The 19297-nt window shown below is 40.5% G+C and overlaps 2 protein-coding genes across 2 annotated transcripts in view; one reads left to right on the top strand and one right to left on the bottom strand.

Annotated features, from left to right (window-relative positions):
* dmtn (dematin actin binding protein) overlaps positions 1–9930 on the bottom strand; it is a 20242-nt gene extending 10312 nt beyond the window's left edge. Inside the window, exons 1-5 of the mRNA XM_084047105.1 lie at positions 9812–9930; positions 4186–4234; positions 2881–2961; positions 355–426; positions 1–38 (exon numbers count right to left, since the gene is read on the bottom strand). The exon at positions 1–38 is cut by the window's left edge and continues 34 nt beyond it. Coding sequence (XP_083903231.1) covers positions 1–38; positions 355–426; positions 2881–2961; positions 4186–4194 — 200 coding nt within the window. The 5' untranslated portion in view covers positions 4195–4234; positions 9812–9930. The remainder of the gene's footprint in view (positions 39–354; positions 427–2880; positions 2962–4185; positions 4235–9811) is intronic.
* Positions 9931–12525: 2595 nt separating this feature from the next.
* On the top strand, positions 12526–17598 carry pbdc1 (polysaccharide biosynthesis domain containing 1). Its single transcript, XM_084046608.1, has 6 exons — positions 12526–12616; positions 13698–13763; positions 14205–14264; positions 14888–15028; positions 15401–15512; positions 15611–17598. Exons 1-6 carry the CDS (start codon positions 12581–12583, stop codon positions 15703–15705), a joined length of 510 nt encoding a protein of 169 aa, XP_083902734.1. The 5' UTR covers positions 12526–12580; the 3' UTR covers positions 15706–17598.
* Positions 17599–19297: the final 1699 nt, after the last annotated feature.

Here is a 19297-nt window from a genome sequence, read left to right as displayed (position 1 = left end):
AGATGAGGCTGGTAGGTCATCAGATCAGGTCGCTCCACCTAGTGGCCATAATGATACTAAAATGATTCTGAATAACATCTTTCACCCTTTCTGTTTCAGAAAGACATAACAGTGAACGTGTCTAGAGAGGTCAAGGTTCTTCTTGTTGCATTCTTCTTGAGTACAGGTACATAAGAGGAAACAACGTAAAAGTGACATTATTTTATACTAGTAAGTCTATCTTTGGACAGGGAGGTCTGTATTTTAGAGGCATGTTAATGTATGTGAAGGCAAAGTCGAAACGCTTTCTTTGTGTCAGAAAGTGGACTTTAAAATCTATTGTAAACCCTACTAGCAGTGTTTCTGTTCACTCACCTCCAGGATGGCCTTGTCTCTGGGCAGAGCAGCCAGGTCTCTGTAGCCCACCACCTGGTCTTTGACACGGGCCTGGAGATGATGACAATCAACAGGCTTTCATTTGTCACTCATTCATACAGGTACAAGCAGCGAAATGTTGGTGTTGCATGTTCCTCAAGACTGTGTTATCAACAGCAATACAATATACAGTATACATGATGATAATAGAGATAATACTGGATTGTTGTGGATACAAAAGAATTCTCTTTAAAAACCTCTAAACTTAGATTAGGGGGGAAAATAACAGAATGCACTGTGACATCTCTCTCGCGCGCGCACACACACACACGCACGCACGCACGCACGCACGCACGCACGCACGCACGCACGCACGCACGCGCGCGCGCGCGCGCACACACTCACACACACGCACACACACACAGATATATACAGTACATACAGTGAAGATTGAAAGGACTGCTTCCACCCAGTGAAAATCCTTTGCTATTTGGGTCTACAGTGAGAGTGAGCCTACTAGGAGAACATGGCAGTGGCCATGCCTAAATGAATCATTACCAACACCCTATTCCAGTAAACCACTTAAACCTTCCCTTCCTGCTTCCCTTAGAAACCAATTTACAATTTAGGCATTCAGCAGACACTCTTTATCTAGAGCGAGGTAAGCACATACATCAAATGCATAGTGCCTTCATAATCTAGGATCTTTTCATGTATCATCTGTACATTGAAACTATATAAACTATGGGATGTATGCCAGGTCAATAAATGAACCTATCATCTGTCTAAATAACATCTAAATTACATTTTAATCTTTGCATAAGACTGCATGGTCGTCAAGGCTACTATAGGTCAAGTGCCACAGGGCAAAGGTGAAGTCTGAAGAGGTGAGTCTTCAGATTACGGCGGAAGATTGGTCGTGAGTCTGCATGGATTCTACGACTACATCAGAAACCGTCTACGGCCCTCAAAGAGGGAACATCACACCAGATCTAGACCTGCAGATGTAACCACTCTCATCAAGAACTAACAACTAAATAATAGAACCATGTGCAGAACACAAGTCAGAAAGGCAATCAAATGTCTTGAAAAATAAGACAGGTGCAGGCTCAGACTCCATGAGACATCTAAGTGTGGAGGTTACCACCTCACACATCATCTCTGTCCCACAAGACTGGAAAGACGTCACCATCATCACTATCTACAAAAAGGACAGGTTATAAGGTGTCCTGTGGTGACAGCAGAGGTGTCTCTCTCACAAATGATGTTTTCCTGCTTGGCTACGCACATCGCACAAAACATCCTGCCATAAACCTTAATGCAGGGTTTCGGAAGAAAAGTAGTACCACAGACATGATCAAATTCATACATTCATTCGGCGGCAGTGCCTCAGGAGGTAGAGTAGCCCCTTGGTTCCCAGTTCGATCCCGGGCTCCCCCTGAGCTAGAGTCAAAGTGTCCTTGAGCAAGACATTGAACCCCTAATTGCCCCCGATGAGCAGGTTGGTGCTTTGTATGGTTTCCTGAGCCATCGGTGTGTGAATGTAATGCTCATTGAAAAGCACCTTGGATAACGAGCCAGGCACTCTATAAATGCACCATTTACCGTTCAAAATCCAGAGAGTACAAACAAGACCTGTACATGGCATAATTGTTGAAGGTACTGGACACAGTCAACTGAAAGCTACTCTAGGAGGATGCACCCAGTCAATTTGGGCTCACTAGTCCTCTCCATTCCTCAGCCGTTTCATAATGGTACTGTGTGCAAGCCATGGTGCAAATACGGGGACAATAAAGTCGGCCCTTTTGACGTCAAAATTGGACAAGGATGTTATTTCCTCACAGCAATCAGCCTCATCTGCCACAAACATCTTCAATGCACTCTGATTGCGCTCTGTCTGTCCTTAGTCCTCTCAGAATGCCATCGATGGAGGCAGCCTCCTACAGAGCTGTCCGTCTACAGATCCACATAAGAAAACACTCATATAGGCCACCAACAACGTCATCGATAATGATGGACTGCCATAAGCAAGTATGTACATTATGCAGTACTACTCTATTTACATGTTACAGTACATATAGAATATTTATATTATATATTATAAATTAACTAGGATAGCAGTTAAACCAAAGATTCAGATTTCCCCCCGCGGGATAATAAAGGTATCTATCTAAAGACTGTAAAAATGGCACCCAATGCCATCCCTACTTGACACTCGGCATGAAGGGTAGGAGGATTGGTGGTAAATTCCTGCGACATACTGGCTCGGCAAGGCTTACTGATAGCAGGTAAACATCAAACCTAGCATCTGTGTAAATAACATACATAGCGTACTGTATGTCAACAAATAACCAACACACTACTAGTTATGGATAACCTGATTGTTACCCATCAAAATAGTACTGACACAAAATAGAGTGCTAGGAGGCAGAATGGAGTCTGAAAAGATGAGTTTTGAATGTGTCTCTCTCTCTCTTAAAATGTGGGTGTCTGTGGGTGTCTATGCAGGTGTGCGCATATATTTACTGTGATGCCTGTGGCAGGCGATCCAGGGGCACTAGGACCATGAGACGAAGGTAGGCCGACTGGGGTCACTCGCCCCTCCACCTGTGAAACCAATAATAATCACCATGAACAACTGTGTTAGTTTCCATATGATTAGTTATGAATGTTTATTTCACACAACAGTGTTAGTGTCCATAATGATTGAGATGTATGTCATACAACTGTGTTAAAGCCTGATGCATACTCCACCAGAACAACCGAGGTCAGTTCGGTATGGCTGGGCTCCCCGAACCAGACAAATGTAATTTCATACTTCTGTGTTCTGGACGCCAGACCCCGCCCACCACCGCTCTGACCCCGCCCACCACCACTCACGCTGTTTGCTCTGACTGAAGCAGTGACCGTACAGCCAGCCTCTGCTGCCTGGAACGGATGGTTAAATTAATATCTAGATATCGCGACCGAGACGCGCTGTGGGGAATTTCTGACGGAGGTATTAAGGTTTTGCCCTTTTCTTGCGAGATTTCAGAGGTGTTTGTACCTCCTGGAAGTTGGCTGGTGTCATTTCACTGGCGTCACTCGTGACAGAATGAACTTGAAGCTGGGCTCAATGAATGCGGAACGTATGACCAATCACAGTAGCCAAACTTAGGTTATGTAGTTATAACACCTCAGAGGCACCAAAGACCGAATTCAGTGCTGATCCTGCCCACCCGAACCCCTGAATGATGTTATATTGTAGTCTGGACCCACCCGAACCCCTGAATGATTTCATATTGTAGTCTGGACCCACTCGATCCCCTGAATGATGTCATATTGTAGTCTGGACCCACCCGAACCCCTGAATGATGTCATATTGTAGTCTGGACCCACCCGAACCTCTGAATGACGTCATATTGTAGTCTGGACCCACCCGAACCTCTGAATGATGTCATATTGTAGTCTGGACCCAGCTGAACCTCTGAATGACATCTTATTGTAGTCTGGACCCAGCTGAACCTCTGAATGATGTCATATTGTAGTCTGGACCCAGCTGAAACCCTGAATGACATCATATTGTAGTCTGGACCCAGCTGAAACCCTGAATGACATCATATTGTAGTCTGGACCCAGCTGAACCTCTGAATGGCATCATATTGTAGTCTGGACCCAGCTGAACCCCTGAATGACATCATATTGTAGTCTGGACCAGTCGAACCAAACGAACGCAGGCTGTTGGGCTGTAGTATGCATTGGGCTTTATCCATAATGATTAGTTATGAATGTTTATTTCATACAGCTGTGTTAGAATCCATATGATTAGTTAAGAATGTTTCACATCATTACCTTCTGCATGGCTGGAGTGAAACCTTCTTCTATCTAAGACCTGATGGTCCTGGTGAGTAGAGAATACACACAATTAGCACAAGCACATACTGTATCATCACACATTGACATTTCATTAAGCACTATTAGTGTTCTATACCAGGGGTCTTCAACAGGGGGTCCTAGGTCCTAGGTCCTAGGTCCTAGGGGGTCCTCAGAGCAACTACAGGGGGTTCGCCAAATCTTTGTGTGACATTTCTTTCTTTTACCTTAACCACTTGAATCCCCTTTTTCTGAGGAGAACTTTAGCCAAAAATAGCAGATCTACAAGCTCAGATCGAGAGCTTGTAGATCGGCTATTTTAGTCAAAGAGGCTATAGGTGTAGAGGGAAAACAATCTGAAACACAATTTTTATACAATATAGAGGGGGTCCCTGCTTTATCTCTCTCTCAGCTAGGGGGTCCTTGGCCTGAAAAGGTTGAAGACCCCTGTTCTATACTATACCAATACTATAGGCAAACATTTGGGTGAAAATAGGTTAGCTTGTATTGGCTCTTTTTGGCAGAGAATTTGTGTAGAGGCAAAAAAAAGGAGGGGACCATGCATAGACCCCTGAGGGACCCCAGTCAACAAGATCAAATAACAGATCTATAACCTCCCAAGCTCACATTGTGAGTAGATCTGCTATTTTTTGCACAATGTCTACCTGATATGACAAGGCCAGAATAGGGACGTTATGGGCTTCATGTTCAGTTTGCTTCCTGCAATCCCTTGGGCCACAACCTCAATGTCTGAGACCACAGTATGAATACAACAAAATACTGAATAAAACTGAAATTCGGCAGTTATCAGAGGCTTCCAAACGTGTTCACAGTCCAGTGACTTTTGAAAGAAAGGACAAGAATTGGCCTCTGATGTCACTGCTGTTGGGCAGAAGCCTTGTAATCTCCATATTTCAACTTTTAATGTTTTTTTCCTCTCCAAAGAATAATGCCCTACTTCGTCATACTACAGTGTCACACAAAAGTAGAAAGAATAGCCTTTTTATTTTTAAGTAAAAGTGAATGTGGTTAAGTCTGTCTGTGGGTTTTATAAATATTGAACCAATCACACGTATTAACAAGAGCTTGTAAATAGTAATAGCTACATTTGATCCTGCGGAACTAAGCTTATTTTGTTCCATTTTCTGACAAGTTAAACCGTTTTGTACATACAAGGTTTCCCGGCCGACAGACAGCGACCTGCTCTGTGATTGAAATAAAACACTTTGAGCAGACGAACCTTGGACTAAAACACACTCCTTGGGTCCTTTGCTGCTATCAGGATATCCTGTGTTGTTGAAAGACCGAAACTTCCTTTTCCTCCTTTCTGTTTTTCTTTCTATTCCATAATGTCTCCTCCTTCATCTGCATCAGAAGCTACCCTCCTCCTCCTCCTCCTCACTCCCCCCGTCCTCCTCGCTGCTTGTTTATCAGCTGGCCCAGCCAGGCCGACGCCCAGCCAGTCCCCAACAGTTATTGCTATGGCGACACACTCCTCCCTCCAGAGAAGGTTACCCTGGGGAGCAATTCACTCTGATGATGAGGACTTGTCCTTAATGTCACCATCGCACCAAACCAACAATTGCGACCAATTTGCACACACACACACACACACACACACACACACACACACACACACACACACACACACACACACACACACACACACACACACACACACGTTTGTATATGAATGTCATTTCTTAAATTTTGAGGGGCATTTTCAACTCTAACCCTGAAGCCTCTAAAATTGTCCTCACAACGTCTATTACTCAGATTCTATACTTGTGGGGACATTTGCACACTCACACTGTCAGTCAACACAATTGTATGCTAGTATACATAGTACAGTATGTTTATCAACTTGTATATAGGCACGTATATCCTACAATAGTTCAGTATATTTTTCAGTGTTGAAGGAGTAGTTCAGCCAAAACATTACTTATTTTCTATCAATTACACACCCCATGAAGCCTTGAATTCATGGAGATTCTTTAGTTTTTGTCGCATTCCTGAGCCAATAATTTGATGACCAGCAGAGTCCACGGAGACTCAAATGCAGGTCAATTGAGTCTCCTACCGGTGTGTAACTGATGGAAGATAAGTCATTTTTTGGGTGAACTACGCCTTTAAATCCTACACTATATGCTTTGTTGTAGTGTAGACCCCCAGGGGTCTACACTAGGCCCCTTCCTTTTCCCCTCCTCTACACCAAATCTCTTTGCTGAAAATAGCCAATAGTTTTGCCCCAGAATGGGGATGCTAGGGTTTCAAGCGGCTGAGGGATGCTAGGGTTCATGGGGTTGAAGGATTTGCGCTTGAAGTAATACTTCACAGTTGAGCAGATAATCTATACAGATGCAGTTGTGCTGTAATCCACATACAGCAGCAGTGTAAATCCTGTGTGTGAATGTGTACAAAAAGACACTTTCTAGTGGACAGAGAGACGGTGCCTAGCCCTAGTCCTGCAGTAACTGTCTTGTGTCAGACCAGTCAGTGTTTAATTGAGTTGGCATGGCTATGGAGTCCAGTGGCGGACAAAGTATATACTCAAGTAAATACTCAAGTACTCAAAAGTGCAAATTGGGTGTATACAATAGCCGATATACTTTGACTTAGACTTTGACCTCTTTATTGATATAAACATATGTACAGTAAAAATACATACATTGTCACATAATTATCAAAAGGATAAAACGCAAGAAAGCCAGCGGCTTATTTTCATTGCGGTCCTTAAATTCACATGTATGTGTAAATTATGTGGTTGTGTGTGTGTGTGTGTGTGTGTGTGTGTGTGTGTGTGTGTGTGTGTGTGTGTGTGTGTGTGTGTGTGTGTGTGTGTGTGTGTGTGTGTGTGTGTGTGTGTGTGTGTGTGTGTGTGTGTGCGCCTTCCACACTGGGGGTGAATAATACAAGCCCACAACGCACTGCGCTGCGACTTTGCAAATCGGCTATTTTAACTATATTTGAAACAGGGCTTAAGTGTTTCATTCATAATGTATGTTTGTACGTTTGGGTCCCAGGAGTCCCTTCCTAGAAATGTTTAGTGCAGTCAAAAGTACAATCATTCTATTTGAAATGTATAGCGTATAATGAAAGTCATCAGGCTTGAATATAATGTGAAATACTCCAAAAATGTATACTAACAGCACTCAAGTAAATGTACTTAGTTAGTGTCGAGCACTGATGGAGTCACAGTGACACTGATCCAGCGCTCTGAGGCAGAGCGGAGCGGACATGATGTAGGCCTTCATGGACACAGACGTTAGTGGGGGAGGAGCTCAGCACTCACTCCATGGGAACAGGTCAATTACTGAGAGCTTTTAGCTGCCAAGGAAACATCAATGAAGTCTGTATCCCATCAGACACTTAGTTCTATATACCATGGGATAAAGGTCCAGTGAGCACCTAAACCTTATCCCAGGGGTCTTCAACCTTTTTCAGCCCAAGGACCCCTTAGCTGAGAGAGAGAGGATGCAGGGACCCCACAACATATTGTATAAAATTGTGTTGCAGACATAGACCGTAAAAATGAATGGACAATGTGACGCCATTGGTTTCTACAGATCGTAAATAAAGGTCAGAAATGCTAACGGAAATGAATGCTATTGGCTGCAACCGCAGCAAGGGCGGGTTTTCACTTGGTAGAACCAGTATAGCCCTAGAAACATACCCTACTTCATCATTATTTTTTTAATTAATGGGGCGATAATTTACTAAGCGCATATCATGATGATTTAAAAAATACTTTAAACTAGCGATTGAAAAAAAAGTGTAAAGTTCACCCAAAACCTCATGGACTCGTATTGAGATTATAATGTATTGCGACCGGAGAATGTGAAGTAGCGACATCTGATGGGCCATTAATAGGAACAGCAAGCTGAACAAGAACCCGGAAGTGAGCTTAAATTCCAGCGAAGGGGGTTTGCCTCTTGGTTGCAGATTAAACTTTTTGATAGATCTCATAGATAGCTTCATAGACTTCTTTGAACACTATCATCAGTGTATGTTGGATTCACGTTAATGTGTATTTTCAGACACTTAACCATTTAAACCGACAATACTCAGTAAACTTGACCTTTCACTCTGTACACTCTTTTTTCTATCTACACCAAACCTCTTTGCCGAAAATAGCCTCACGTTGTGAGCTTGTAGATCTGCTCTTTTTGGCTAAAGTGCTCCTCAGAATAGGGATGCTAGGGTTCAAGTGGGTAAACTAAAAAAAAAATCCTATCACACAAACATTTGGCGGCCCCCTTATATTGTAACTCTGAGGACCCCCTAGGGCTCCCGGACCCCCTGTTGAAGACCCCTGCCTTATGCCATCAGACACCACTTTATACCATGGGATACAGGTCCAGAGGGCAGATAAAGCTTGTCTGCATCTTACCAAAATGTAAGAAAAAAGAAATAATCCATTTGTTTTGGAAAATGCTGTGAAATAATGTAAAGTATACATGATTTTTAACATGCACCCTACATCATCGTCAGACCTAAACTTACCCGGCAACTTCTTGCTTATGCCCAAAATGACTGGCTATCCACAGGTTTTGTAGCAATTTGTAGTATTTGTTGAAATATCAGGCCTTAAACTTAATTGGAAATGTATTTTATGTATTTGTCCCCTCATTTGTAAAGTAAATGTAGGAATAAAATATAAAATGGATAGATATACTGTATAAAGAAAGGTGCCCAGTGTTCTCAGGGGCCCACTGTTCCGGTTATCCTACAATGTATGCACATGCACACAACATGGCTTGCTTTTCTAACTGATACTCAAATACCACATTGTTTTTGTTAATATCTTAATGAATCAAAACAGGATAAATAAGTAAATATAGTGGACCATTTTCCAACCACAGGACTATTACGCACACATTGTTGAAGGAAGTGGCTTGTTTAGTTTAAAATAACCACTTTGATGCTGCAGGATATGAGTGCAACAAAACATGGTTGATTGCACTTCCAATATTTATAAACAGTCCAAAAGCTTTTAGGAGGTTTACTTGAATTTCACACTCTCTGCAGGTGGATAGATTGCTTCTGTCTAAAAGCATACATTTAGCTGTGTCATAAACTCACTGGAGCTAAACTAAAGGGCCAAGACAATCTGTTTGAAAGAGAACATCATATGTTTGAACATTATGAAAAATACCATTAGTAAGCATTTGAGTAATTAACAAAGTGCTGCTTGGATTTTCCATCTAGCCTTGACTTCCCTTACAGTAGGTGTGAATATACAGCTTAAAACACTTTCATACAGTTCATACAGTATGACTTGTTGTGAGCTATAATAACTATAACCTAGGCTATTATTTATGATACATTATAAAATATATATCTTATGTAGGCCTATTTTTAAATATGATATTCAGGGTTTTCAATATTTATTTTATGTATTTAGTTAAATATATCACAGCCTATAGCTACTATAACATACCTACCAGATGTCTATATAAAGCCATCGCAGGCCTGCATAACCTAACGGTACATCATGTGGCCTACAGCCTACTGGGTCTTAATTGTGCCTGAAGGAAAGGCAGCAAGTGCGCACGCAGCAGAAACGTTGAAATAAAATAAACAATATTTAAATATATCCTCTTACCTGCTGTGTGTTTGGATCAGCAGCTCCGCAGGCCGGGTTAATAAATAACAATAACGATAAAATAAGAAAACAAATCCAGGATCAGAGTCGCAATAAACAGCAGCCGCTTCGTGACGCGCGTCGTCTGTACAGCGGCTGGATGGATGGAGGCTGGATGGGTGGGTGGGTGTGTGGGTGGTTGGGTGCCACTGGGTGGGGGGTGGGGGTGATTGAAGGTGGTGGTCTGGACTCTGGTGGTGTTAAGAGGCTACAGCAGCAGGCGGAGGAAATGGTTTCCCTGTTGCTCAGTAGCTAGCCATGGATACATGACGGTCGTCTGTCACACAACCGTCATGGATGAACTTCAACCTGGTGTTTGCACGTTAACCCTTTTTGGTCCGTACATCTACATAAACGTTCACATTTCAAATATAAAGTGCTTACCCCATGGCCATGGCTGTTACAAGTATGCACGGGCCCTCAGAAGTACCCGTATCTTCCGTGTTGTTTAATAAAATGCATTTTTATCTGATTGTTGGCCATTTTCTCATAGAGTTAAATAAATAAATAATGTATCAATGTGCAGTACACCTCCCAACCAATAGGGTCACGTAGTTGAAAGCAGATGGAGGAAATACGGAGAAAATGGCCACCAATCGGAGTAAAATGCTTTTTATTTCAATACGAAAGATACGGGTACTTCTGAGGGCACGAACATAATTCTAACATCCGTGGCCATGGGGTAAGCCCTTTGTATTTGAGATCTGAACGTTTATGTAGATGTACGGGCCAAAAGGGGAAAACAAGCAAACACCAGGTTGAAGTTAATCCATGACTGTCATATAATATATGACAGTCATGTTTCAGGGCTGCTCAGTAACCAACATCATGGATCAGTCCATTTTGTGGGAAAGCCAAGGGGAACAATTACAATGTCATGACACTGCGTAATAGTCTGGCTTTTTACAATTATTATTTATTATTATTATTATTATCGTGTCCTTCTGTGTAAAGTAGGCCTACTCAGTGGTACAAAAGCTCTATACGACTGCTGATGAGCACATTGTGGAGTTAGTTCAAAAGTGGAAATTCCAGAATTTACCTCTTATATAATGGAATGTGCATTCAAAATATTTGAAGAAATAATTGAATATTAAAGCAAAAAGAGGGTGCGATGTTCCCATTCAGCCACAGGAGGGCAGCACAAATCAATGATTCAAGATTTACATTTTACATAAGTATTATAGGCCTAATAGCTACACAAGATTACAATTATTTTGGGTTCCTCAACATTATAGCAATAACAACAACAATAACAGAAAGCATTATCCTAAAGAATAACAGGCAAGCAGTATGGTAAAGAAATTAGGTTACATAAGTAGCACCATTTGAGGTGCTTTGAAAGTGCAGTGTGCATACTTCTAAATATTATAGCTATACATAAATTATGTGTATAGCATCTCACATAATACTTGTTAACCGAAGGAAATATAAGCTACAATCAGTAGCTTAATCAGTGGTTCTCAAAGTCCTTGAAGGGGTCCTTGAAGGGGTTCCAGGGAGTCCCCAGCAAAAATGAGTAACAACCAGTTTAACCCTATTCTATAGTTGCGTTGTGAGCTTGTGGATCTGCTATTTCTGAATCATTTGGAGAAAAAACGAATCTTGAACAATTGTGACAAATGTTTAATTATTTTTTGGAAACATTTAAGATCACACATCTTCCCTTATTTTGGGGTCACTGACTGGCACAATATGTTCAGATATGGGGGTCTGCGGCCAAAATAGCCTATATAATTTGGGGGTCCTTCAGGTGAAATATGTTTGAAGACCACTGGTTTTAAATGTGTACAGTATATAGCCTACTATTTGCCAATGGCAGCTAAACCTTGAAACAATACTATTTGTTCCAGAAAGCTTTATTCCAAGTTAAACTGATCCTAACAGCAAATGCACAATTATCCTGGTTCTTGTGAGCTAGTTTTCTAATGCAATGTATGTGACACACACAGCTCTGTTTACACATCTCTTTATTCCCTTTTATTTATTTTATTTTATTCCATTCTTATTTTAATCATTTTTGTACATACATTGTCTTGATTTATGTCTGTTTTGTTTCATGTTTGCTTTGGCAATGTACATGTAGGCCTATGTTTCCTCATGCCAATAATAATACAGCCCCTTTGAATTAAATTTAAATTGTGTGGTGAAAGTGGACAAGGCAGGACATAATCTGATCAGATTTCTTCTAACATGATGATACATGAAACATGAAAAATCCAGACTGGACCATACTGTTGGTGAGTTACAGTGGTTCTCAACCTTTTCAGGCTGTGACCCCCCAAAATAATCATATTTGAACTGGGGACCCCCCACCCTGACAAGCACTTTGAGAGCTTGTAGATCAGCTATTTTCACATTTTTTTGTTTATTACTTTTGCTTAATGTTTTTTTTTTTTTTTACTTTTCTCTATTATCACTTCACTGTCACCTGGGGACCCCCCAAAAATCATGTGGGGTCCTGACCCAGATGTTGAGTTAACCAACACCACCAGAGGGTGGCAGTATAGTGAAACCACAAAGGATGTGGTTTCACTGCCGTTAATAAACCCCAAAGAAGAAGAAGAAGGGAGGAAAAAAACACCGAAATGAAGGCTGTGGCCCTTTAAAGGAAACAGCAGATCTACAAGCCCACAAAGCGTCACATCCGCCACGCGTTGTGAGCTTGTGGATCTGCTATTTTTGTTTGGTGCGCGACACCGTCGTAAAACGCAGCATAGATCAGGCACCATGGCGTCGAATAATGGACTCTCACTCTCATCTCTGGTGAGAGATAATAATATAAACATCTATGTTTATGTATTTGTGTCTGTATTTAAATGCATAACATCCACGTGTTGACGATATAATTACATTAATTAGTAACATAAATTAATAACGAGTAAATACTGTTGACAGCAAACACGTTTATTGTTATGGACTTGAAAACACGTGTGGTTTGAGAAAGGAAAGCCTACAGTAACATTATGCATGTTATAATTACAATACGTGCAATTAAATATATTGTATTTTATACAACAGCAGCTGATTTGTTAAAAAATATTGCTCTAAATGAAGGCAAGAGAACTGGGCACTCTTTGTACACATTGTTTCTATGTACTAGTACACAACACAACAGAACATATGTTCTATGTACTACACAACAGAACACAGATGTTCTATATACACACAACAGAACACATAGATGTTCTATGTTCTACACAGCAGAACACATAGATGTTCTATTTACTACACAACAGAACACAGATGTTCCATATACACACACAACAGAACACATAGATGTTCTATGTTCTACACAGCAGAACACACATATGTTATATTTACTACACAACAGAACACAGATGTTCACAAGACACTGAAGCATAAGATGGACTAATTGTGTTAAGTTGATTACCTTTCAGTTTGTGTCACTGCATGTCACCTAGTTTAGGGCTAAACACACCTTTTCAATGCATTCTTAATGTAATGCTAAGGCAGATTCGGCTATGGTGAATGTCAAACCACTACCTTATACTGTAGCTACCTCCTAGAATGGATTCTCAAACATAGTTATTCACTCAAACATCAACAATATTTTCATCAGTTTATGATAGTCCTAAAATAAACCTGCAATTAAAATGAGGTCTGCTTTTGTTGTTGAGAAAATTGATAGCAGATACATATTTGGTTATTTCCTAATAACTATGCGTGCTTGTCATCATTACACATACATAATATATCATGGCATTAGATCCCATACACCTCCACATGCCTACGTGATTAATCGTATGTCTCTACACCTGTCTGTCTTCTATACATTTTTGGCAAATATTTGACTGTGGTGATACTGTATGTCGTCTTGTTACAGGGTATCGAGGGCATGTCATCAGCTGCTCATGCACTCTCTCTTCCAGCTGATGCCTATGGAAATGATGTAAGTGTTAATGTCACTGATATATGTTGTTATGAAACTTATTGTCAAGCATTCACTGTCCAGTGACTGTTACTGTGTTTTGTGTGTGTTTGTAATTGTACATTTTAGATCAGTGTTTGTCATCAACGTCGGGTCCGGGGACCGTCAGCGGGTCCAAATGGACCCTTACGGGTCTGTAACTCTTGAGGGTGTGCAAATGGAACACCCCATTTGCACACCCTCAGAGTTAAATTAACACTGAGAATTGTACAGTGTATATTGGGGTCCCAAAGATGGAAAAACAAACAACAGACATGTCTTGGGTCCACCTGGACCCTTGGTGGGCCTCGGGCCAGACGTTGAGAAACTGTGTACTGTTTTTCGATCATCAAAGGATCAGATGTGTAACGGTGTAGATGTGTAACAGTGTTGAGGTGTTAACTTGTACCTTGTGTTTTGCAGCCCCAGCTGGAGGTGATGTGGGCGATGAAAGCTTACAACCACGCAGAGGTCTACTTCAATGTAAGACTGCTTTCACTTCATTACATCACATTTATAAGAGGTCTACTTGGCATTAGCTGCAACACTACTTATGTCATGTATCTCTCAGTATTGACTATCTTTCGAGATCATATTTCTGCAGTGATTGTATATTATTTGTCCAGAAGTGCATGGGAAAATCCATGGTTATAGTATTACATTACTTATAGTTATGGATCTGAGACAACCTGTGACAATTATTAACTTGTACCTGTCGGTCACAAGAACGAGAACTGTGTAGTGGCCGTATGGGAATCAGGATTGTACAGACTTTAACCACGTGAACCCTAGCATCCCTATTCTGGCCATGTCATAATAGTCTAAACATTCTGTGAAAATTCAAGCTCACAACGCGCAATGAACTTGTAGATGGACTTCGCTATTTTCAGCAAAGAGATTTGGTGTAGCGGGGGAAGAAAAGGAGGGGGCCAAATACAGACCCCTGGGGGACCCCCCCGGCAACCAAAGTATTAAGAGCTTCATCATATGATTATGACTATGAGCAATAAATCAAATCTGGGTCAAAGTTGAAATAAACACGTTTTAAGTTGGAATTGCTGTGTGTATATTACTGCAATGACTCTGTTCCCTCCTCTCTTCCTCAGCTCATCTCATCAGTTGACCCAAAGTTTCTGAAGCTGACCAAGGTGGATGATAAGATCTACACCTCCTTCAGGGAAGCCTTCAGTGAGCTCAACATTCAACTGCTCAATCCAGATGAGCTCAAGTCTGATGAGGGAAAAGAGGTGTGTTTAGAAAGATATTCTTAATTCAGTGGCATTCAGGTCTTTAGTAGGTAGACGTTTAGCCACTGACTTGGAATATTCATTTATTTATGCATTTTTTACAAAACAACAAAAAATATACAGTTACATTTTGGTAGAGGTTTGGGTTGAGTGCCACGATGGAACTCCAAATATTTGTGAGATATCTTCAGTAGTTGATCTGTTGACTAAGAATTCATAACCCACTTTGTCCGTTTATGTGCTGAGACTTTGAATTCAGTCTTTAATCATTAAATCAAACGTGCTCTGAAAATACATGCGGCCACTCCGTTAAAAGTTCAGGCTTCAGAGACTCCTTGCCGTTGTGGACTAACCTGCGTTGTTTGTGTGTAGAAGTGGCGTCCGTTCTGTAACCAGTTTGACGGGGTCATTGACGACTTCAACTATGGTACTCTTCTCCGCCTGAACTGTGAGAAAGACTACACAGAGGAGAACACGATATTCGGTATGTCGCCGTTATCCAGGAAAACACGTTAGGATACCGTTGGAAAGAGATGCTACTACAATTAACTTTTCTTGTTTCTTTTTTCTCTTCTCTTTCAGCTACCAGGATCCAGTTCTTTGCCGTTGAGATAGCTCGCAACAGAGAGGGCTTCAACAGCCCTATTTTCAATGCTAAAAGTGCCAATAAGAGCTAGCTTAACATTATCCCAATGCCTTTCCCAGACCGCCTTCTACAGCCATGTAACCGTTAACCAAGGAACCAGGCCTGTATTGTTTTCATAGGAATTAAAAGTTATTATAAGCGGTGTAAAAAGCCTGATTTCTACTTGGATGTGCACCTGCTGTCGTGCACCGAAAATGGCTGATCTACAACATAGCTGTTCTACAAACTTGTAGATCAGCTATATTTCGGCGTGCGACACCAATGCGCAACAGTATTAAATCAAGCCTAAAATACGATTTGTGGACCGGGTCGAAGATCCGGAAAACTGTCTCATTTGATTTTGGTTAAAAATGACTTAAAGCTGCAATCGGTAACTTTCATCTCCCATCGGAGATTCGAACCAGAGTCTCCCCTCGCTTGAGCGCAGAAATTTCTACCGCAGTTGCGTTAGTTATATTGTATTTATATATTGTACTGACATACTCTACCATACAGATAAACGTTTTATTCACGACAAGTTATCGATTGCAGCTTTAGACACGCATTTGTTTCTTTCATCTATCAGTCACTGACTGAGATCGGCCTGTAAATATGAAATTAATTTAAAGCATAAATATCAAGTCAGGTTTAGTCCTCCTTCATTTGAAAGGGGAGATTCACCGCTGTAGTTAAAGGTAGGTTAAGTGATTTTCGTTTGTTTGTTAAATAGCTCTATATTCTGGTAGTAATAATTGCTATAGAGTGTTTGTTCAGTAACAGCGGTCTCTCCAGCTCTTCAGTAAAGAGAAAATATATTTTCAGGTCTCGGATACCAATTTCATCCAATCAGGAGAGAGAACTCATACAGGACACAGGATAAGCAAGTGAAATTGGAAGTGATGACACCAAGAAATGATCAGACAATATTTAATTGTCAGATAAAAGACGCAGATAAATTGGTTCCCTCTCCAGATTGGACGAAATAAAAAAAAAGGACCCACCTGAAAATATATTTTCTGTTTATTAAAGAGACAGAGAGACCGCTGATACTGAACAAACACTCTATAGCAGTGATTACTATCACAATATAGAGCTTTAACCTTTTTAACAAAAAAACTTTTGTTTTAACCAGAAAACATCACTTACCCTACCTTTAAATCACATCAGCTGATGGTTGTAAAGTCAGTCTTTCATACAATGCAGTAACGTTATCGGAACAATCCCTTGCTTTTTCTCCTTATTGACAATGTTGACAGCAAAGTTGTGCTGCTGTACTTTCAGTTAGTTTTTCCTACATTAAAGTTCTACTCTGTGATTGAGATTTTGACAGTCCCACTGGCCTGCTGCCTTCTTGTATCACTGTTGTTGTTCTTTTATTATGTTTATTATTTGGGGAGGAGGCCGTCAGGGAATCGGAAGGTTCACCGGTTCGGTTCTCCCCTCCGGTCTGCTCAGTCTGTGTCGAAATGCCACTGAGCAAGACACTTAACCCCTTAACTCAGTGGTTCCCAAACAATCGACTGTAAGGACCTCCATGTTATAGGTTGCGAGTAAATACCCCTTTTTTATGTTCCCTACAATTTGTTTTAAATTATTTAAATCCATAAATTAAAAAACAACAACTTTTTAATAAATGGTGAAAATAGCAGTAGAGCTTAAGTTGTTAATTCATAATGTATTTTTGTAAAGTTTGGGTCCTGGTGGGGAGACACCAAATTTGGGGTCTCCAGCTGAAAGGTTTGGGAACCGCTGTACCCTAACTCCCCCTGCCCCCATGCGTTCCACTGGACCACAGGATCAATAAATGTCTTACCTTATGATTGTAACCATGCTGTTCTGTCCTTAGCCTGAGATAATGTCACCTGTACAAATTAAAAGACCATATCAAAACATGCATGCATGGTAGCCAACATAATTTCATAAATAAACACCTGTCTTACCTTAATTCCTTGTGTCATTTTAGTTTGTTCAGTTAATTGCCCAAATGTTCAGGTGGCTTAGACCAGTGCTTCTCAACCTTTTCTTGAAAATATTGAAAGCGTTAGCGGCCCACCCACCCAGAAATCGAAAGACAGAAGCTGATTATTTAAAAAAAGAAATAGAAAATATATATATATATTCTGTTCATGACAAGTGAATACAATTTACAAGTATGTGGCTCTGCCTATAATTGATCATTGATTTGATATGCTGCCTGCATGCCATGAGTGTACAGTGGTATTTTTCTCAAACTTAATTCAGCTAATCAAAGAGGAACTTTGGTCATAATGCAACACTGTTTGAGAAACTAGTTGAAAACCGTATAGTCACTAATTATTTTAATGTAGCGATCCTAGTAAAAATACACTATAGTTTTGTTTTTGGGTGATTAAACTTGCTATAGTTTTGGTCATCTAAAACTTTACTAATATATGACAATGAATGAATTTGAATGACCTTACTGAGGCTAAAACTAATCTTTTCTAATGGAAAAAGAAATGTGGGTGAAAACATTATTTCCTCCAAAAGATGGTTTTAAACAACAACCTAAACCTCAGTTGTGTAATAATGAACCCTGTTAATCAGTTGGTGTATCTGTAGATTCAGTCATTCTGTCAGGGGGAGAGGTGTTTTCTGTGGATTTTCATCTTTTGACCTGCTACCTCTTCAGTACTAAGGCACATCTGCAATATGTGGTTGAGTGATGGTGTGGTGGTCTAAGCATCAGGCTCACAGTGCAAAGATTCCATGTTCAAATCCTAATCCTTTTATAGGTCAGTGCTGGAATATTATTATTATAAATGTTTCATAGTTTTAGAATTGTACTCCTTTAAAAGTTCAGAGATAAACATGAGGAGTGTATAGTGAATATTGTAATTATCGCCTACTAATCTACAATGCGATAGCCTATTATATGCGCCATGCATCCAACCAATTTGTCTGTGCTCAGGAATGTGTCAAAAACAAAAGAATCTCCATGAATTCAAGGCTTCATGGAGTGTGTAATTGATAGAAAATAAGTACTAGTACTATTCTTTTAATTGTCTTATTCAGGGACACTTTTGCTGAGGCCTGGGATCGAACTTGGATTTAATTTAATGGATTGCCAGGCAAACTAACTCTACCCATTCAGCTATGGCCACATCATAAGCTACAGATATTCTAAGGCCTTGAGTCCCAAGACTCAAGACCCAAAAGAGTCTTGAGTCGAACGCATTAGATCCAAGTAGACATCAAATTTCTCTTTTGGGCCTTAAGTCCCAAGAACTTAAGGCCCAAAAGAGAAATATGATGTCTACTTGGATCTAATGCGTTCGACTCTAGACCCTTTTGGGTCTAAAACTATTAAACATTTCAAAGATTAATTTTCAGGCAAACATGTCCACAGTAATATGAACATTTTAAAGTATGAATGGGGTTACTAGCAGTGTGTATGTAGGATTAGTAGCCTGTACTCGTTTCCCTTTGAATATCCATTGCCTCATAGACAATGCATTGGGCGCTTAAAGTTCAATATCTCCCAAACTATAAATGATTTCAAAAGAAAAAATCTCAAGCATGCATGTCCACAGTAAGGTGGAATTTTTGAACTGTGAATGGAGTTTCTAGGTGAAAGTGTTTTTTTGAGGTCCCAAATTCGTCCATCGACCTCCATTCTAAATCTC

This window comes from Gymnoscopelus microlampas (genome assembly GCF_963454915.1).
Source record: "Gymnoscopelus microlampas genome assembly, chromosome: 21".
Taxonomy (NCBI): Eukaryota; Metazoa; Chordata; class Actinopteri; order Myctophiformes; family Myctophidae; genus Gymnoscopelus; species Gymnoscopelus microlampas.
Note: the sequence above shows the minus strand (reverse complement) of the source record. Positions and strands in the feature narration are given on the sequence as shown.